The sequence below is a fragment of the Denticeps clupeoides genome, chromosome 12 (genome assembly GCF_900700375.1).
Source record: "Denticeps clupeoides chromosome 12, fDenClu1.1, whole genome shotgun sequence".
Classification (NCBI taxonomy): Eukaryota; Metazoa; Chordata; class Actinopteri; order Clupeiformes; family Denticipitidae; genus Denticeps; species Denticeps clupeoides.
Window position 1 is genome coordinate 12852493 of NC_041718.1, and position 22087 is coordinate 12874579.

A 22087-nucleotide genomic window follows, 5' to 3' on the forward strand; every position below is an offset into this window, starting at 1 on the left:
ACTGTATGCCAATATTGTCGAACCACAATGACAGCTGGGACAACTTCTGTATTCACCAGGCATCTGGAGAGAAAGTACTAAGAAAAATAACCTAACTTATTTCGTTTTTTTCAACTACATGTTCACTACTGCAGAGCCCCTTGAAAGTACCATGAAATGGAAAATGGAAAAAATTGTCCTGTGTGCACAAGTTGCAGCCTGAAAGAGAAGTGATTGTCATTCTGAAACACTGCAGCACACTTAACGGTGCACACAATGAAATGTGTCATCTGCATTAACTCATCACCTTAGTGAGCAGTGGTCAGCCATGATTTGGGATCTAATAATTTTCTATACTAAGATCTGTTGGCAAACGTTTAGGACAGTTATTTAATATTTCTAAAGCTGACCCCTCAGAATAAAACTCTAATATGGTTCTAAGTTCATCTGTTCATCTGTAACCATGCATTATCCCTGGACCTTGTAATGATTCCTGGATGAAGTACTACATGACTGTGTAGTCCTTCCGTCAGCTGAGCATGTTATCTTTCAGTATGCGCATGAGTCCGGCTGATTACAATCCCATGTCTATGTGTAAGAGCAGCAATAATTTCATTCAAAAATTAAAATGATACTTGATTAGCTGAGTCTTCTCTATCATGAGGTGTGCGAGCTTTTAAAGATGTAAATGAATTTAGAGTAAATTATTTGAAATAACTTGGTACATTTAGGGGTTCCACACAATACCCTTTGCAATGTGTGTAGTTCAGTGAACCAGCAATGTCTTACTGATGTCAATTTGACTAATTTGCTAGAAGGAAATGTATTTAAGAGTGTCAGTGAACCTGTGAGGGCCAAATGTCCATTGTCTTCAATTCAAGGGATCATTACATAGCCATTTTCATGGTTTACCCGAGACCTCTGTCACTGGTACGTCCCATCTCTTTCCCTTGACAAGGTCTGATAAAATGGTTATAGGAGAGGGTTGCTGAGAATATTGTTTTCAATCAGGCCTTGTATCTGACAAATCTGGGTGATTTAAAATGAGAGACATATAGAGAATATAACTGAAAAGACAACATGAATTTGAATTTTAATGAGTAATGACACAGTGACGCCATTATTCTCTACAGCTGGGTCTTGGTACTTGGCTGTGATTGACAGGCTGATGACTGCTGGGTAGAGGGACAGTGCTTTACTGGATTTACTGGAGTTGAGGTGAGCTGAGTTGTTGCCACATTGAAGAAGAATGACCGATTGCCGGCTGGCAATCATCACGCAGATTAAATGGAAAACGCCATCACCCGGTTCCACGTTCATGCTGCCACGCAACCAAAGTCACAAGACAAGTCTGGTCTGTCTTGGAGAGACTCAAACTGCCAATATTCCCTCTGACAATGTAGTTAGGTTGATTTTTAGGTGCATATAATATTTTAGGTTCATGACCTACACCTACACAACTTCACCACTGCATCTGTGGAACATTAAAGGCCTCAGGAACGGCATCTGTTATCGCGTCTGGATGCATTTCATTCACTTCATTCACATGATTAACGGTGGTGTGGGTATGTTACAAATTTTAACCCAGACTGTTATGTGGAATTGACCTTGAATTTCCGAAAAATATGTTATGCCTAACTATGCTTAGGGTCAAACACACAAAAGGTCAGACAATTTAACTGTGTTTTTGGAGCATTTAGCTGTCAGTACTTAATGATTGGGTTTACAGAAGAGAAGTCTTAAAAAAAGTGATGAACTGGTCACAAGTTTATAGTGTGTAATATTATATACATACACACACATAAATATAATGTATTAGTCACATACAAAATACAGTAGATGTCAGTCAGCCTCAAACAAATAAAGCAAGGCAGTCATGACAGCTTCTGTTAGGTCTGTAACTCCACAGGAGCGAAGTCTATCAGCTGCTCTTCATTACCATCCACATAAACACTGCAACTCTTGCACACTTTTCCCATCCGATGTATATATGTATGTGTGTGTGTGTGTGTGTGTGTGTGTGTGTGTATATATATATATATATGTATATTCTTTCGCTCAATTTATTAGAAAGAGCTGATTGAGAGTTTTTATTTCATATATATATATGAATATATATATATATATATATATATAAATAAAGGGTTTTAAATAATCAACCCTACTTTCGGTGTCTGGATCAAACTGATGTTATTTTATTTACATTACCCTAATCTTTTGAACAGTATATATAGTACATTGAGCATATATTCCTATAAATTGTATGCTCCCATATTAAATTTTTTTTTTTATATTTGGCAATAATACGAGGTAAAAATAAAAGTTGAGGGGGAAAGCTATTTTACTTTTGCGCAATACAGTAAGTGCACTTAGCTTCCAGATGTCAGTGGCTCGCAACACATGTAAGTGCACAATGAAACACTTACTAAGGACCTTTACTTTGATGGAGCTGTTGAAGGTCGAGGGGCGGAGTGGACGCTAGTAGCGTCCTGTGTAGTGCTGATGAAAGAATAGCAGGTGACAGTAAAGCCTTTTCTGGCACGCATCGGTCCCTGAGGCAGCCAGGAAGGATCAAGCCACCCAGGAGAGAGTTCAACAAGGCAGGTCCTTCTACACAAACATGCATGGCTTATATGAGAAATCCTGGTATTTATCGCCTCTTCAAATAATCTCCCAACGTGAAAACAAAAAAGTCAGAATGGCTTCCCGGCACCTGTGGATAATCACGTAGATGTGTAGATGTGGAGCTTGCAGGCTACCTTAGATGGGCAATTTTTTTCTGAAATTTGGTGAGATCAGGCAATATGAGAGGTTTCCCTTTGGACCACCTGTATCTGCTTAAATCTGCTTACTATGGTCCTAAGAGCACATTTGCCATCTATTAAAGAGGCCTTAACCTCACTTACGCAGACCATATTGTTGCATTTTTCAAAAGTGTAGAATTCAGAAAATGAGGATTATTTTAACAAGGCCTGGGAAATCACAAATACTCTTTAAACCCACAAAAACCCCTGTGGAGATGAATGTTTGCAAATATATTAAATATTGAACATGAACATGCAGTGTGATATGTGACACATTTTAGTTCAAAATGTAATTTAATTTAATTCAAAAACACAAAAAGATTAAAAATACAACGGAGTCACACCACATGTTTAGGCTAGATTCAGGCACTAATTTATCATTCATCGTTCATTAAAAAAGTGAAGTATAATGAAAGTCATCCAGCATCTCCAGTACGTTGATGTCAAATGCATACATCTGCTTTCCATCCAGAACCAGAACCAGAGTTTCTGTGCTGACAATATCATGGAACAATTGAGTTCGATGACGCAATATGAAAAAGGCATAAACACTTTGACACTCAGACACATAATATGAAGCACAAATGCATTTGAATTCAGTCATTGTTTCCATTTTCAGCTTGATTTTAATGAAACATATTAAACTGTTTACCAATGCTTAGTTTAATGGCATTCTCACCTTTTTTCTGGTTTTTCATTTTGTTTTCTGAGGGCTTTGCTCCTAACCATGAACAAATATGTGGCATTTCAGCACTGAGGATCTGAGCACATTGGACTCAAAGGGGTGTAACTGTGTGGTGTCAGGCCAAATCTCTGATGGGATTTGACTGGTGTTAGCAACAACGGTACAAGCCATAAAACTGTGCAAAAATGTCTGCACAGATGCTGTGGTTTGTTACTTGAGTTTACAAACGCTTGCCTTGTTAAATGTTGAATTACATTTGAACATGGCCGAGCTCCTTAGTGACACATGGGTGGCTTTTTGACCTCTCCTCGGCGTCTCGGGAACATTTGTAACCTTTAAAGTCACGCAAGGAATGTCAATAAAAGTCCCCCGACACTTCCATTCTGGCCCCAGGCTCTGCTTTAAGAGGCGAACATCTGCATTGTTTATGGCCACCCCCTTCTCGGCACAGACAAAGGACTAATAAAAGGTGACAGTGTTTGTGAATTTGTCTTCTGCCATCTTTACCTAGGGGGGAAGTATGTAAAAACCTGGTTGGAGCGACAAATCACATTTATGAATTCATGATGGTATGCTGGGATCCTTGGACCCAGTATCAGGTGTCCACATGTGCAAGGCATCATGGATCAGGCAAATAAAATAAAAATGCTGCAACGCATAAGTGTTTCCATCATCGGTCTCCTGGTGTGTAATAAGGTACCATGATTTCCTAGATATGGGCGATGGTACTTGACAGGCACTAGGACCTGTGGCTTTCTGTAGGTTCGGAGGGAGAGACTGACACAGGGGAACACTCCACTGAGTAACTTTCAGAACAATCAATTTCTCAACAAGTGCAGGAGCTGGGCTGGAGTGGATGTTAGGGAGGAAAAAAAATCACTTTTGGAATTTTGCCTTCAAGAACAGGAATATTTGGGATTTATTGGGCTGGACAAAAAAATGTTTTTTTTTTTTTTGCCAATACAACTGAAGTGAAGCAGGAACGTGGAAGAGAGGTAAGACATCTTTAATGAGGTTTAACACAAAATATCCCTCAGTCATGTATAAATAAAATAAATTATATATAATTATTTACATCCAATCCAATTTATGGTCTCTTATTTGCAATAAGCAAATTTTTTTAAATGGTTAAATGAGATTTTAACTTTTGCAAAAGTTGTTTGAATGAGTTTTATCTTATATTAATAAAAACTACTTTAAATTTCACATTTAATTAGATTTTAAAGCTGCCCATGTGATCTTAGTTCACATCCATACTTGTCTCTCACGTGCAAGTCTCCCATCTTTTCCTATGCCTTGGGTCTTGGTGAGGGTGGCCAGGGAGGACCTCAATGGGAACCAGTCATCACGTTTGTTCCCTCGGGGACAGCTCACCCCCTCCCCTCTCTCTCCCAGCACCTCGGGCTCATCAGGTTACATTTGCGTTCAGCTGGCTGCAGGGCCCGGCGCACTAATGCCTCGTATTACCAGCGGTGCGTGGATGTGCAGTGTGCACGGGGATCTTCTAAATTGCAGAAACGGTTGTCAGCAGAGGCGCATTAGCACATCATGTCCTCTGGAGGGTAAAATTAAGCATGACTGATTGCACAGAAAATGGGAATACCTCAGCGATTTCACCTTTAATTCATTGCACAACGGTTTACACACTATCATTTTTGTATTACCCATAGTCATTTAGCATACCAATCTGTACACACTGTGGGGCGGCGTACGATGCAATCACTCATGCAGAGGTTGAATTAGACCTGGGAGGAATGTGGAGGAAGTGGGCATAACGTCCTGCAAAAGGAATGCCCTTTTCCCCCCTCTCTGCTTGAATGGGAATTGTCCATACATACCCCAGAAGGCTCATTGTGGGTTACTGGTGAGACCGCTTCACACTATGTGGCACTCTGAGGTCAGGCTTTGTGGTGGACATTTATTTTTTAATTTATTTTTTGATCATGTGACCTTTCCGTAGCATTTGTTCCACGTGATTCATGCTGGGTGCCCTAGAGGCAGGCATACTTTTCAGACTCCAGACTCATACCTGGCTGTTTGTGCACTCTCGCCGAGCGGAGCCTCGAGGTACTCTCCACCAGTTGCTCCTTCCGTGCGGTGGCCGTGTAAGAGGACAAGCCTGACCCTGACACATCTGCAGTGTTTTGAAGGGTACCATAAACAGGTCCCCACAGACCAGGTAATCCAACTCTCCACCCCCTGTCTTCACTGAGGGGCTGCCAAAACCCAGAGGCGTTCCCTTCACTGATCCCGAGATTACTGTCAGTGCAGAAAGAGAAAGCAGAGAAAAGGAATCTGTGGCCTCAGAGAAGCGCGGCGAGAATATATATGCTCACCTGGTGCCGAGCGCCGGTTTGCAACTAGGTAATCGTTTCAAGGACTGTTTGTTCCAGAGCCTGTGAAGGTGAGACACTTGTTTACCGAGGTGCCAATTTGAAAATTATTGTCTGCAGAAACATAAAAAAAATGAAATGCAGACAGAATGCACAAGTGGTTGCGTGTCTGCCAAGTGAACCTCTGGTAGCCAGTGTGTTTAGCAGCATGCTGGAACACATGGCTTAAATTGGGGAGCTTTCGGTCAGATATTTCCCCAGAATTTGCATTCTGAGAGCCAGGTTTCCTGTAAAAATGAAAAAGAACTATTTTCCCATCATCACAGTTCCAGACTTTTCATTTCAGTTCTTCTTTACTGCAAACACTGACATAAAATTAAATCAAGAAATCACTTGCAACAAACCAATTCAGATGTGTTCTAGCAGTCTTATTACATCATAATATTTTTTTATGGCCTTTCCATCTGGTATGTGTTTGAGCACAATCATACCAAAATTCACAGAGGAAGGGGATTTCTTGAAACAATACCTCTTTTGGCTGCTAAGTGTACTAATTCTGCTGTTGGTCTTGCAGTGGCTGCCTGGTCTCCAAAACCATTCAGCCCATACTGACAGATTCAAAACAGCACAGGGGGAGTTCTTATTTCAAAGAGCCTGACCAGAACACACTGTCTTCACTTGTTATTCTGATTGGCCCTGTTATTTAAAATGAGTTATATTGGAATATAGCATAAAGGCATATTCTTGGACCAAGGGATAAAAATGAACAGTTGTCAAATCCAGAAATGATCTTTTCCCTTTATGTAACATTCAATCTACAGTATTTTACAGATAGAGAGTGAGAAAGAGAGCGCGAAAAGAAATAGTTTATATACTCTTTGCTATTTTAGTTTTTTTTGTTGTTTTCATAAAATATCTGAAATTGTCCAGAGTTTAAAGTCAGTGATGTCAGACCTTAACATCATAGATTATGATCAGATATAAAGTCCATATGAAACAATGACGGCCTTTATGTTTACTGTGTGCTGCCATTCATCACATGCCACTGAGGTGTAAATTCAGTGACATAACAAGTGATCCATCTTTGCTCATTTCTCTGGTATGCGCGCCATTTTCATGTAGGAAAGTGCCGCCAAACCGAAGCAGACTTTTTCTAGGGGCGCCTGAATCTCAGTCACATCTGAGTTGAATATGTGAAACAACAGCCTTGTGTGCGTTTTGTCAAGTGTCTAGTTTTCATCACGTGAATTTCATTATTTTTTTGTTCAGATGCGTTTTCTCGAGGAAAAGAAACCTGCAGGAAGGTAGAAAACTTATTTCCATCTCCTGAAGCGATGTAGTATTTTATATGAATAACAATGTAATCTCCGACCTTGTTTAGGCCTAGTTACAACTCAGGAAAGTGCTTTAGGATCAGGGCGAATGTATTAGATAACATCTGCAATCAGCCAGTTAATCTTGCTTCACCCCTTGGGTCGGAAAGATAAGGTGGGCTAAAAACCTTTCAGGCCATCTCAGTGGTGTGCCTGGTCATGTCAGTGGAAGCTCAGGGAAATACTGTGATCCCCCTCACATGGCTCCTAATGAAACTCAGCCGTTTGAATAAACGTGTGCTAATCCCTCCCCTCAATGACAGCAAGTTTGATCTCATTGCTGTGAATGCCTCAATGGGAAATGATCCTAATCAAGGTGGCCCATTTTATAATAGTGTATGTTCTGCAGCTGGAATTTGGTGTGATGATGAAATGTTAGTTATAAAAACATTATATTCAGAATGTGAAACCTCATGCTAATTTAAAAAAAATAGTACGTATAGGCAGCATAATGAAATCAGATGTACAGGACTATCTGCATCAGGCCTTCCATTCACACACTGTACTGCAAGGATTCTGGTTTGCTTCAGCCGGCTCTAGTTCCCTCAGTAATTAGGGCCGCTTAGGAAATGTGGGAGTAAGACATCAGTGGCTTTGAAATTCCTCTCAGAAAGCACCATATTTCACATCACGTTTATTTTATTTGCGGAAGAGCAATCATGTCTGATGTTCTGCACGAACAGATGTATGCACATCAACCAAACCTTGGATCCCATTTCAATATTTAGATGAACTGAAGGCAGTTATATACAGCGACGCGGGGCGTAATGTAAATCTGAACATCTGCTCGAGACGGTCATCACTATGTTGAAAACAACTGCCTCAGTGTACGTGAAAACAGGAAAGCATCCTGATTTCATCATGCTTGTAGAGGCTTGAATATTGTTTTTATTGAGTAAATTGAGTATGATCATTAACCAACCACAGAGGAGTGAGCAACGCTATAATGTTCTTACTCAATATTTATTATTACATAAATGTTGGATACATTAGTAACATTACTATATATAACAGTTATTCGTAGTGTTGCACGCAGACTAAGTGCACAGCCTTCTTTAAATGCCCTGCATAGCATTTTCTGACCCAAACCAAAAATAAATTGATCATTTACACCCTGGCAATGCAATAGTATTTTCATACTGGTGTTATTGGAAATGTTTACACGTGTAAAAGGCAGGAAACACCTGGTGAAATTTATGTTTCTATTACATTCTTACATACACAGATATACCTAGCAATATTTTATATTTACAAGCTGCATTATTTGCATGGATGATTCATTATACAGTGATTCAAGCAGTGCACCAAATCAGCATCTGTCATTTAATTCTAAAAGGGCGTGAATGGAGTTTCTGTCTTTCAATGCAGCATGTTGATTTTGTCATTTGGTGAATTTTGTGTATGGAAATAAGAATTTAACATTTGGTGCCGCATAAAAATAACCCTCCTGCTCATTGTCTTTAAAGTAAAGTAATACATTTCATACTGAAGCATTTGAAATGGTGGCATGTATGACTCATTATCTTAACGTGGTAGACTTGTTTCTTTTCCTTTTTCTTAAATTGTGGCCAGTGCAAAGAGACACTTTTTTTTCTATTCAGCATATGGATTTTCTGCATAGTTTTTAGCACTTGGAATTTGTGCTTTGGTGATAAAATCTAATGCATATATATTTTAAATGACTCATTACAGCATGACGAACTGTGCTACGTTCCATGTTACATGTCATGATGTTTGCTTTATGTTTCTCGGACCAACACGCTGTCTTCTTCATGTCATTACAAATTCTGAATAAGTATAAAAGGTTTATTCAGACATGACATAATGTTTGTATTTTTGTAATGCACTCTCAAGGCTTTATTGGTATGCAAAAAGCATTTTCATTCCAGCTTGTAAGAAGCCTTCATAACTGCCAAATGCTGTCGTGGAAGTTAATAAATTATTTTAGCATTAAATTCATCATCTAAAACTATTGGTGAGTAGTGGCACACAGCTATATTGCTGCCATTACTGAACTGAAGGATGTGGTGCAAGACTGTCCCAGTCAGCAGATGTCCAGGACTTCTTCCCACACCCACAAGCACAGGCTGAAATGCAGTTGGTTTTTAATTCATGCAGGGCTAGCAGGAGCTTCAGAACATCTGCGCGGAGTCTCTACAGGCTGACAGTTGTGTTTTGCTTTCAAGACATGTCTTATTAAAAGTGAGTTTCCTGATAGCATTCTAATGACAGTAATTCAGCCTTTCCCCCAAGACGAAACAGGGGAGTTGTCAAAAGTATGGAAAATCCTTTCAGTTCATTCCAACCGCTCCACTATTATGCTCTTTAGACAGTACACACTAATAATGGCTGCAGGGTGAAAGAAAGTCAGCTCTGTCTCAGGATTCCAAAGCAAGCTGAAGCTGGATGTACCTTTTCAAGCCATAACACAAGTCTAGTGTTTTCATGCACACGCCATCTTCTATTCATACATGGTATGACGGGATTGTGTATGTACACCTTCCTGGTGTACAGGAGAAGGCCTTCAAGTATTGATTCATTCTGAAGAGAAATGCTGTATGGTGTTTACACCTGGTGTAAATATTATATTGTTAAATGTAACAATATAATACAATATTGTATTAAATTGTACACTATGTATTGGACCCACAACACAATTGTACCATGATACGTTGCACACAATTACAATGATATAACAATTTAGCAATAGCAATTAAGTGACACTTTTTTCTGCAGGACACAGTTTTTGCAGGACAGCTGTCCTTGATACAATCAAAATTTCTGTGTAACTGAAGAGTTTCCAAAGAAGGTGATTGTAAATTAATTATAATGTACATATTTATTTATATCAGTATAGTTAATTATAATATAGTTAATATAGTTAATTCTTTATTTTTCTGCTCTTTTGTGTCCTTACTTAATATCCAGTTCCAGTTCAAGTTGAGCTGTATTGTCATACATAATGGACAGTACATAGTGAAACAAGATGATGTTTCTCCGGAACCTGGTGCTACATGTAACATTTAAGTATTTGAGTTACATACGGTGCAAGACAAGCAGTGCAGGAGTAACAAGAGTAACATCAAACAAAACATGAGGACAACAAAACATTGAAATAAGTAATAAAGGTGTAGAGAAGCTTTGGTAACGTCTGTGTCGCACACGTGCACTTTACGTCAGTATGTAACTTTGTTTAATTGTTCAATAAGTGTAGCACCAGGTTCCAGAGAAACTATACACTGCCTATCATGTATAAAGCTGAAATGACAATAAAGCTCAACTTCACTTCTCTTCAAATATTTCTATAATAGAAAATGTGACAGATAAAGTGTGTATGTAGAGAGCTGTTTGCTCAGAGCAGAATATGGGCCAGGATCTTTAAATGCATCCCACACAGAATGCATTTTCAATTAAGATGTCCCCAAAAAATCTCCAATGTGGAGTTATCAGTAAACTGTGAATTGAGGCATTCCTCTGGGGCCTGAACATCCCTAAACTGGATAAGGAATCGTAGTCCAGGCATTTTGGCAATCCCACAGAAATGTTCCAGATGTCACATCTGATGAAATCTTGATCTCTTATTGTAAACACAGGGCTCTGCTTTTACCCAACAGGGAACAGTTGGTCACAAAGTAAGTCAGCATCAGGGAGAGAGAAAAAACACATCCTCTACATTGTGGCTCTGTTGACAGTTTGCAGCCAGTTTTTCCTTTAATGATCCACCAAGACTTGAAAAATCTGGCTCCAAGTTTCATTGGCCAATGAGAGAAGAGGAGGCCCATTTAACTCAACCAGTGATGTAAAACGCTGCCCCTGCCTTGTGTGAAGCTGAGACAGTTGTCAGGACATTTCTTTCTCACAGGGGGAGCACACGCAAATGCCATTGGATCTAACATAAATGTTGCGTTTGATATTAGTGTGTAATGTGCAACTTCCTCAAAATATTTAATCATTTTCTTTTCAACCTGTAGGACTACTTGCAATATATGAACTTCCAGTGGTGATATGGTCTATCTGAAGACATACTGTAGATGATAATACACTGGTTGGTTGGGGGCTATTCTTAAATTTCACTTAAAATTGTGTTTTATGATTATTCTGTTAATTGAACTCAGTACTGTACCATTCTTATTCATCTTAGAAAATGTTTACCTAGGAAATTAAAGAACATGTAATGTTGCCATATAGATTTCAAATCTTCAAGGAGACTACAAAAATAAATTCAACTATAACATAAGAAAATACTTTGTGAAAAAATAACATATAATCTATATACAAAACAGAACAATTAAATACCCTATAATAAAACAAAAATCCTGTTTACTTGGAGTGTGACTGTACATAGACTCCTAAACCTTAAATATGGTCTTCATGTAAGATAGGGCTCTGACAGACATTTCACACATCTTCATAATCTCTTTTTTCACCCAGTCATCAGGGGAGTGTGTTTACCTATAAATATTTATCTCTCATCTCATGTGAAATGAAGGCTACAAAGATTTCCTCGGGCATGAATTATGTGCAATTAATCTGCTTTGTCTTTTAACATTTCACAATGCAATATTTCAGAATAAAATTGTACACAAAGTGAGTTACATTTTTAGATAAAATTCCAGTATAAAGCTACAAAGACTCATTGGTATATAGGTTATTTAACATTAGTACATTAATACATAACATTAAAGTTCCCCAAGTCTATCTATGGTCCTACAGTGGCTAGATAGGTGTAAAGAGGCAGCTCAGATGGTCGGATCTGGAATTTGTCCCCTTTTGTCGTTATAAGGGGAAAGGTTACTGCGGATTTTTCCACTCAGAGAATTTCGAATTGCGAAGCATTACAGTTGCTTGGTGATGGTGGTTGGATTCCTTCATTTGAGACTGAACAACCAATGGATTCATTTTTTTCCCCATCTGCGCCAAACATTGTGGTTAGTGAATGGTATGGATGACATAATTTCCACGAATGCCCACTCAACTTGCCTCATGTTCTTCTAGTCCCGCCTCTCTCCGCCTAATTTGCATTTAAAATGTGCCTGTAATTCTGCACCAGTATAAGGTGACCACTAAGACCAATATAAAAGGGGAAAAAAATTGTCAGGGGCCTTTAAAGCATACAACTGAAAATGACATATCTCTGAAGCCATTTGAAAACTGTTGTCTTCTGCAGGTGCAGTAAATGTTCTGGTTCCTCTAGCATTCCCTTTTTCTGTCCCGTTTACCATGGTGCTCCTGAATTGCTGGACATAGGAAGCAAATAGCATATCAGCAGCCAGGATAACACATGTTTACTGTCCAGAGAGTAGTAACTCTGACACATGCTGGTAAGGTTGTAGGGTTGTAAATGTATTTTGTGTAAAATTCTCTTCCACACATCCTTGTGCCCTTTTAGATCGCAAAGACCTGCCGTGCAGAGTATGTGTTTGCGCAATTACTGTCTGTCACAGGAAACCGGCCTCACAGAGAGAGAGAGGACCGCTCTCATTATGTGGGATTGATATTGCCATCTGTGGCAGCTTTAAAGGAAACGTGTTAATGATGTGTTTGTCTGTGGACACATATTTGTCTAACCATGACACAAATTTTCCTCCTATTCTGTCAGGTGTTGTTTACTCTACAACGATTTACGGTTTTGAAGACATTTGAATTAAGAGAATGGAAAATGGGGTGAAAAAGCTCCACTTTGTGTTTAGTGACCTACAGGGGTTAAGCAAAGACTGAATGACGGCTTCATGACTGCTACTTGTTGATGTTATATACATTTTAAACCTTGAGACCTATATTTTTATGGTTTTTTATGCAATACCTAGCACTGAACATATTGCATGTGAACGCTGAACATACCTCAATGAACATTAATGTGTCTGGCGGTCACACATTAAAGACATTAGTGTGAAAAAATGTGTGCAGACTCAGATAATAGTTTCCAGCTTACTTATTTTCAGTGTGAACTGGAACATTGCTACATTTATTTATGGGCTGATCACTCACCGTAACCTGGACTACGTCACCAATGTCCCCGACATATGCACCTCACACACTCCTGCCTCCTTCATTTCATTTCATAAATTGGTATTATCTTTATAGCGCTTTATATGGGACATCATCTCTCTCATTAGTGTTAGTAAATTATTAATCACAGTAGAACCAAGATTTGTGAAAATCAGGTTTGTGCTTTAGCTGGAGGATGGCAGAGTGAATGGTTATCGTTAGTTGGAAGTATAAGTTTTATGTGCTCCACCGGTTTGTGCATTTAAACGTCACAGTGCAAATCCTTCAATGGCTTCAACTTTGCCTGGTCATATTGGTGGGTGTCTGTGCAATTTTGTAGCAGATGAAGGGATGCCAACTGTGACTGATGGGTTGATGTTGTAATTTTACAGTTTTAAGATGATGCATTCATAATAATTTGTCCTTTGAAGACAAAATGACACATTGATTTGTAAGACATTCTTTAGGCACAAATCACAAAAAAAGCACAAAAGAAATAATCAATGACAGACGTCTAAGCAATGAGCAGTTTGTAAAAGTTCAGCGTTCTCCCTTTTTTGACGTCCGTGGCTGTCATGCTGGAGGCTACGGGCTCAGAGCCAGCACAATGCCACACTTCATCCCTGCAGGCCGCTTCGCATGACTGGCTAAAGAGCTGCCCTGAGCACAGCGGCAATCAAAAGCCCAGGGCAGCGCTAGGGAGAGAGAAGGTCACCACTGGGTACGCATGGCTCTGAATGAGAGGCTCGCATTACCCACAGAAGCCGGTGCCATTGTGAAGCCGCCGCCATATGAACGCAATTCGAAGATTCGAAGATTGCTCTGGGCCCGCAGACAGTAGGTCCTCCAATGCTGACGCCCACGCTGCAGTACAGTTGTGAGTCATGGCCTGAGGAATTTGTTAAACTGCCTCCATTTGACCTAAAGAGCTCGGGTTCAGATGTTCAGGGCGGCCCTGCAATGCCAAGCCGACTTGGCTTGGCTTTACAGTTCACGCAATGGGTGCAGTTTGTAATGATTTGTAATCTGGGGCCAGTCATGCTTGTGCTATGGTGTTCTCAGACAAGCGGAACACACGAGAAACGATCCCATCGCCAACCTAAGCTGATACAATTCCAGAGAGAATTTTGGTGACTTTGCCTGTATATAAGGTTTAAAAATCTTCTTTCTTACAGAGAAGAAGGATGAATGACATCTCTTAGCACTCCTTAGCACTCTCATCAATAAATGCATGATATACACCACCAGTCACCGACTATTTAATGACATTTTTTAAACATTGTAGAACATAAACTACTACATGAACAAAAACGGTTTCCGACACCTTTACTGGTTGGGGATGGCATTCCAACAGTCCTGAAAGAGTTCCTATGTCGAACTGTTATTAACAACTTTCGTTTCACTTGTGCAATTGAGCATCGCATGAAACTTTGTTATAAGATCCTTCAAAACAGGATCCATTGCAGTTTCCCTAGCCTCCAAGGAGTAGGCGTGCCAAAATCATTGACTGGTCTGTGTGTGGGTGATTTATGTCATGCAAATCATGCACAAATTCTGAAGATCTAAATAAATATGTGAGTATGGTAAAACAAATATAGTAATTCCATACTTTTATTAAAAGTTTTTCTTCAGTCACTCATTCATCCATTCATTTCTACAACTTTGTTATTATGTTTTCAGGTTTGGAGACACAGAAAAGGCAGTTTCTGATGACCACAGAGAAAAGTGGTTTCCCTTTCATCAAAGGATCACATCCCCACCACTGTTTAGCTGAGGTAGGATTAAGGAGTAAAAGTGAGTGTGCCGGCAATCCGTGGCGGCACGCTGTGAGCTCCCCAATAGATGAAACCACGTCTCAGGAATGTTTCATGTGTAGACCGCAGATAAAGCTGTTCCAACACATTAACAGATCGTACTGGGAAAGGCTCTCATTTGAGGTTAACTCAATGAACACTCATGGCCACGGGGTGCACATGCCAATCATATTGTGAGAAGGCAGTTGAACTAATCCTCACCGATGAAAGACTTTGGTAATAGAGAGGAGCGATGCTGATTGGATAGAGTGCACCGCCCTTGTCTTGCCAATGAGAAGCAGGCGGAATGCGTAAATGGGGCGCAAATACGACTCTGGCTTTATTGGCCTTACAGAAATTTACATTTTCATTTACGGCATTTATCAGACGCCCTTATCCAGAGCGACTTACAATCGGTAGTCACAGGGACAGTCCCCCCCTGGATCAACTTAGGGTTAAGTGTCTTGCTCAGGGACACAATGGTAGTAAGCGGGATTTGAACCCGGGTCTTCTGGTTCCTAGGCGAGTGTGTTGCCCACTAGGCTACTACCACCCGTTGTTCAGACTCGCAGACTCCCTCCTCATGCATGCATCCCTGCACTTGCTCATAATCTGCCGTGCACACAACAACGCGCTGCGGTTTTGTCTGCTCGCCTGTTTCCTCCGTGCGTGGGGTGATGAGACGGTAATGATGTGCAGAGAGGGTAACGGGGCCATTGGGTTACGCCGCCCGGCGTCAGTGGCAAACGGTGCCAAGGTAAACAGCGAGCCTTGTGCGGAAGCATGAGGAGATCTCATGGAAAATGTTTCATCTAATGCATTCCAACTCCGGGACATAAAGTCGAGGGTACAGAGGGGGTTCTGCTGAACCGGTTCCATACGGGCCTTGTTAAGTGTGCCGAAATGCCTTTATAAATTCTATATTTAAAGCACACGCTTTAGTAGCGTGCCGTAGCCCCGTCATCGGCCGCCATGGCCAAATAAGTATAAGACAATGTGGCGTCCGTCACTTTTACGGCCACGGCCGAGTATTTAGTCCAAACACTTTAACTGTGTTCTTCCAGAACATTCTGCAGCCTGCGAGCGCACGTCTCAGGAATGTACTCCATGTTCTGCACGTCTCCAGATCTGCCTGCCGAATGATTTTACAGCTTGTAATGCAAATGGCTTTATGGGACCCGCTGTGTGACTGTTTTGTTATTATGTGTGTGTGTGTGTGTGTGTGTGTGTGTGTGTTTTCTTCTGTGCGGGTGCATACTATCCTCTGGCAACTGTCAGCGATGACCTGGTGCCAGAACGAAATGGCATGATTACCCCACGGCTGGCAGACGCCTCTCTCCGGAGTGTTTATATCTGCTGAAGTTTGGTTTACAGGCTGGTTAATAGACTCTTTTGCCCGTCGCTCTGCAGGGGTGAGCCGGGGGCCAAAAGCAGCCCTGATGGCAGGTGCCCGGACACAGGGGCACTTTGAACACACACTCTAGGGGCCAGACCGAGCCTTCGCTTCATCCGGAGACATTTAACAGGTAAGCAGCACGTTCCACAGGGCCTGCCAGATCGGACATTAAGCTGCACCCACGCGCATCCATTAAACGCCCGGGCCAGCGCTCCGTGCCCGGCGAAGGGCTCGGTAAGGGTGGCAGTGCGACTAATGACATGTGCACTCCACTGGATGTGTTAGCTAAACATGTCATCACCGTTGCTCTAACTGGCACAGACCTCAGGCAGCACTGCCACCAGAATAGCTGTCACAGCAGCAGACGGGTCCCCGCGCCGCGTCCGTCACAATCTGGAGGAAATCAGCGCGTGACATCATGTACGGGATGGAGAAACGAGCGGTAGTTGAGTTGTAATGAAAAAAAGAAATCTTCTTCACTGCAAATAAAGAAATAAACAACATCTGTACTGCAGATGTTTTTAAGGAATTCTACAGGCACTAGTTAACGGGTAAAACTACGAAGCCACATAAGATGACGTCTGTCATGGATTTAAAAACCTGCTTCATGTCTGACCAATATGTCTATTTCCGTTAAAATAATGAATGGCATTCTTTTTCTGATGTTAGTTGTTCAGGACGTGAGCCCATGAGGTCGTCTGTGCTGGTCCTTCTCCTGATCACTGTCCAAGCTGTGGTGACCATGGAAGGGACCTCCTGCCCCGGCGGCACGGCGAAGCACCAGGACCCCAGCGGGAGTTCCAGCTCGGTCCCCATCGTCGATTCCAAACTCTTCAACAAGCGCCGCTACCGCTCACCCCGCGTGCTCTTCAGCGACAAGCCGCCGAACCACGACCCGTCTGGCCAGCAGGGGTCTGGCGGCCGGCTGAGGCGGCGAGCCGCTCAGCCCCAGCACCGCGGCGTCTACTCCGTCTGTGAGAGCGTCAGCGTCTGGGTCGGCAACAAGACCAAAGCGACAGACATCTCAGGCAATGAGGTGGTGGTGCTGCCCGACGTCAACATCAACAACGTCAACAAGAAGCAGTACTTCTTCGAGACCACGTGCCGCGCCGGCCGCTCGGGGGTGCCAGGCTGCCTGGGCATTGACGGCCGCCACTGGAACTCGTACTGCACCAACTCGCACACGTTCGTGCGAGCATTGACTTCCTTCAAGAACTTGGTGGCTTGGAGGCTCATCCGCATCAACGTGGCCTGCGTGTGCGTGCTCAGCCGCAAGTCGTGGCGGCAGTGACGGCGCCGCCCCGCTCCTCACCGTTAAACCTACTCACCCTCTGCGATAAGCCGCCATGGTGTAAATTATTGGACATTATTAACTTATCAGGACTGCATGTGTGTAATCTGATGTTATTAATGATGATGGCCATGTTATTTATTAAACACTGACGAGTACGGTATTAAATCATCGCCTGGTCATTTGTGCCGAAGAAAGCAGTAGAAGCTCCAAGGAAAGTTTCCCAATTAGGGAATTGGGCGGAATTGAGGAGTTGGTCGGGAAGAAAATGAAGAGTACATCGGCACTTGCCGGCTACGATGGCTTACTTGCCTGCACATGATTAACAGTAGAAATACAGTATGGTAGGCATGGTAGCGGAAAAAGGAGTCGCCCAAATTACTTTAGGCCCTTCCGACAAACTCCAACATGTTCGCTTTCACCAGCTATTACCGTTTGGTTAATTTATCTTGAGCAAAAGAGGCGGGGACATTCATCAACTTGGGTGGCAAATGGGCCGTGTGCGTAGAAGTTGCCTGGGCATCAAAGTTGAGCAGAACTTCGCTGGAATGGAGAAGCGAGTGATCAAATTCAGCAGATTCACAGCTCATCTCATACACATGATAGAACATTCTTTGATCCTGGCCCCTAAACACAGGACACTCGTAGCTCTCACCCACGGCATCGCCGTCACTTTGAAGTCAGAATCCCAGAATTCATCTCGCAGCAACTCTGTTTAATTCAGCCAAAGCAAACAAGTTTTTCTTAATAACATGACATTGAAGCATACAATATTAAGGGTTATTGAATTAAACGTATGGTCCTTCTCCTTCTACATTAGAATTTTGCTTAAATGAGTTTAATTAGTTACATATTATTTTCTTTCCCAACTAAAGAACATGTTTTATGCCAGGAAAGGCTAAACACCACATGTTGTAGACCATAAGTGTTTTCCATGAATGTTTGCTTAAAAACTTAAAATAACACATGGCATCGCTTGCGGTTCACATTTCCTCTCAAAGATTGTGCTTCACTGGTGGCCCTTAAAGTCCATAAAATGTAAATGGCACCCACAGGATACAAAAAAAGGGGAACATTTTGCGTGACTGGGTACAAAAAAAGAGACTTTTTTTTTTTTTATTAAAAAGCAACATACATTCCACTTCGTAAATAGATCCAGAACCCACACACTCCAAACTGTGAAACACATAGAGATATGGAGGTATCTTAAACACGCTCAATAGTCTGTTAGAAAAGGACAGATGGATTGAGGCTGACCCTGTTTGACTCCCAGCAGGTCACTTGTGCAAACAGATCAAGGCCCAGTGCTAAAGGTCACACACTGATGAGGTCATGTCTGGCCACCTAAAACCATCAGGTTTATTTTGGGGGATCAGAGAGACCCAGCATGGTTGGTACTATCAAATGAATCACCTGGCACCTCATCAGCAAATGTTTGCTTTTGTAGGACTGATAGGGTTAAGAAGAAAATATTATTGTAGACCTCTCACGCACACACACATATACACACAAACACACACACACACACACACACACCACATTTAAAATCTATTTTCTCCAAACATCAAAGCAGAGAAAATCACTTGTTACTTGTGGTTGCTACATTAAATAAATTAAAGTGGTTCTGTTGTGCAATATAATTACATACTCAATTTAATTAAACTACAGAAATGGCATATTTTCCTCAACATTTTGCAATGTTTTTTTTATTATTTATTAGGCCTTATCAGGGCTCTTAGTTTTGTAAACTCAAAATCTATAGAAATTGAACGAGAATTGCTGGTGTCTTCCTCCTGTAAGTCGCTTTGGATAAAAGCGTCTGCAAAATAAAGTAAAGTAAGTGAAGTATTTTGAAGAAGGCCTTGTTCAGTCCTGGGTAGCGTCCGCAGTAGGATTCAATGTACATAACCTACGGGAGCAATGAGTAATCAATTCTAATAATAACAGAATTTTAAAAAAATTACCCGAGCTGCTGATGTACCTCTTCTCCACTCTTGCTTGTGAACAGTGAGATAAGCGCTTGAGCTTAGAGGCTAATGCTACAGTATAAATTTGACAGTGCTGCCATCTTGTGGTCGGTAATTTTTTTAATTCTCTGCTGCAGTACATCCAGGGTTTGCGTAATGTATGTGATACACTGATATTGTTGCAACAACCAGCTCACTGTATTATTTTGTGATGTACAACTCATTTTATCACTATATACATTTGCGGTGTTTGTATTGAAATGTGTTTTGTTCTATGTATATTTTTGTTTCTTGTGTGCTTTTTGCTTTACGCAGAGGATGAGAAACACACAGTTGAGCTTTTCCAAAGGTAAAGCTTTATTCACATTTCATTAAGTTTCTTCATACCTGTGTCATATTTACTCTATTTACACCTGAGATACGCTAGTCTGACATATATTCACACAATCAAAGTATTTTCTCAATTTGTTTATAGCAGTTTTCTTCAGACTTGGGTTTCAGTGAAGGACTATGGTCTACTTATGAGTCAAGAAAACCATTTAAAACTGGTTAAATTACATAAAACATTTAGGCCGACTGGTAGGGAGAGAGAGAAATTTCACAATGAGCTGAATACATCCTGTATTCTGTCTGCATGTGTGATGCCTTCTTTCATCATTCTTTGTTCTCAGACACAGTATTTCCAGAAGCACTCGGTGTTGCCTCCTCTCTTCTGGTACGGCTTTCTACGGCCCAGAAAACGACTTAAAGGGTTCAGCAAGGGCTTCTCCAACAGGACCTGTGAGAAGGGGTACGAAAATCTTAACACGATCCCATGACTCTCTGGCTGTGGGATTTACTGTAATTAAAGTCAGAGTAATGCATACCTCCTTGACAGCTTGGCCAGGGACAATCCCTGCAGTTCTGATATCTGTGTGAAAGTGAGACAGTCTGATGCACTTAAATGCTCCCCTAGGCATTCAGCCTGTTCAGTTCACATGGTTCAGCCTTTCACAAAGTCATAGACGGGTAGTATTATATCAGCACAAAATGTTATTTTAGCGGCAGAAGAACAAATATCTTAAGTAAAATAATATTGCAAATCCACATTTCTCTGATCTTGTAAAAGTGAAAGCTGGCAAGAAGTGGAAGCCCTTCGGTGGATGGTTAGGAATGTGTATGGTTATGCATCTGCAATAATCCCAATATCTGGAGCTGGAGTCTATGGTTAACTACAAAAACGAATTATAGGAAGGTGAGGAATGTATAGTGCAGGTCTTACCGTCTCTGTTTATCTCTCTGCTGAGAACGGAAGGGTATCCAAAACCAGTGTCCAGCCGAGACATGTATGCATGGTCAGAGAGCACCAGCTCATCTGGACTGACCACCTGGTCTTCCTCCACCAGCACTACAAAAATTAATGCACATTTTGCAATATCATGCAATGTAATTGTGCGTTGGAATAATTACAAATAGTTGGACTTACCTGGTCCTGCATAAGTCATTTCGGAGGAGTGTGTGACAGGATGCGCCAACAGAGGCCCCATCGTGGCAAAAAGGAGGGTGCAGAAGAGGACCAGTTTGCACAGCATCACTGCTGAAAGCTCGACGGAAGAAGATTCTCTGGGATCTCTCGACAGGAGGTCCAAACCTGGAGTGCCCCTGCCCTTCTTCCTGTGGGGCTTTTATACCTGTCTGTTGCCAACGATGTCCTAGCACCTTCCCATCCCAATCTTCTCTCATCTGCCACCCCACCTAACCTAATCTACAATGCAACCTTTAGCATATTGCAGCGCCTGTAAATCCAGACGGTGTCTAAACAAGAGGGTGAATGAATAAGTCAATAAAAGAGGAACACGTACGTACCCCTGTGCGTCAGGGACGGCCGGCGCTGTTTTTACCACCGCGGCATGTCATTCAGCCATGTTCATAAATCTACAAAACTCAGGTGCGAGAGGGACACTTTTCATCAATAGACCGGGCCACGACTGGCCAGGCAAATTGCCCATTTAATTCATTTTGTTTAAGAGCTGTCTGAGTTTTATGCATAATCTCGCTTGCGGGGCGCAGGCGCTGTATACCACCCTACTGACCATCACAATCAAAACAGGGATGAGAAAGAAAGGCAGAAATGACACAAGCATGATATGAGCTCTGTTCTACATATTTTACATGACAATAAAAGTGAAAAGTGAAAGTGAATCGATGTCATTGTGATGCACAGTACAGTGCACGGTGACACAACGAAGCAGTGGACAGCCATGACAGGCGCTGTGTGGGGACTGTGCAGTGGGGAGCAGTGTGCTTGCTCAGTGGCACCTCGTTGGCACCTTGGCGGACCGGGATTCGAACCATAACCTTACGGGGCCGCCTTCTTGGCTAGGCCACCACTGCGGCAATAGCAATCATTTCATGTTCACTGTTGAAAATGAATTACTCTTACCTTCAGAGTTCAGTTGCTATTTAATAAAATAAACATGAACCAGAACTCAATTCTGC

At 41.6% G+C, this 22087-nt stretch overlaps 2 protein-coding genes across 3 annotated transcripts; one reads left to right on the forward strand and one right to left on the reverse strand.

The window, feature by feature from the left end:
* The first annotated feature begins 4314 nt into the window (after nucleotides 1-4314).
* On the forward strand, nucleotides 4315-17729 carry ngfb (nerve growth factor b (beta polypeptide)). Of its 2 annotated transcripts, XM_028999009.1 has the most exons (4): nucleotides 4315-4463; nucleotides 14843-14937; nucleotides 16366-16481; nucleotides 17021-17729. In XM_028999009.1, exon 4 carries the CDS (start codon nucleotides 17040-17042, stop codon nucleotides 17640-17642), a length of 603 nt encoding a protein of 200 aa, XP_028854842.1. In that variant the 5' UTR covers nucleotides 4315-4463; nucleotides 14843-14937; nucleotides 16366-16481; nucleotides 17021-17039; the 3' UTR covers nucleotides 17643-17729. The 2 variants fall into 2 exon arrangements, with proteins under 2 accessions (XP_028854842.1, XP_028854843.1); XM_028999010.1 differs by lacking the exons at nucleotides 4315-4463; nucleotides 14843-14937 and having other exon boundaries at nucleotides 16194-16481.
* Nucleotides 17730-20276: 2547 nt separating this feature from the next.
* uts2b (urotensin 2, beta) lies at nucleotides 20277-21180 on the reverse strand. The gene is made up of 4 exons (XM_028999288.1): nucleotides 21075-21180; nucleotides 20871-20996; nucleotides 20476-20519; nucleotides 20277-20387 (listed from the first exon to the last, which is right to left on the reverse strand). Exons 1-4 carry the CDS (start codon nucleotides 21178-21180, stop codon nucleotides 20277-20279), a joined length of 387 nt encoding a protein of 128 aa, XP_028855121.1.
* Nucleotides 21181-22087: the final 907 nt, after the last annotated feature.

What these genes read in the sequence shown, in the direction of transcription:
- uts2b (XM_028999288.1), bottom strand. Translation starts at nt 21,180, where the DNA reads ATGCTGTGCAAACTGGTCCTCTTCTGCACCCTCCTTTTTGCCACGATG. An exon ending in CAGAGAGATAAACAGAGACG is followed by an intron (nt 20,520 to 20,870) that starts GTAAGACCTGCA and finishes ACTTTCACACAG; the next exon opens with ATATCAGAACTGCAGGGATT. An exon ending in CTGGCCAAGCTGTCAAGGAG is followed by an intron (nt 20,388 to 20,475) that starts GTATGCATTACT and finishes CCCTTCTCACAG; the next exon opens with GTCCTGTTGGAGAAGCCCTT.
- ngfb (XM_028999009.1), top strand. Translation starts at nt 17,040, where the DNA reads ATGAGGTCGTCTGTGCTGGTCCTTCTCCTGATCACTGTCCAAGCTGTG.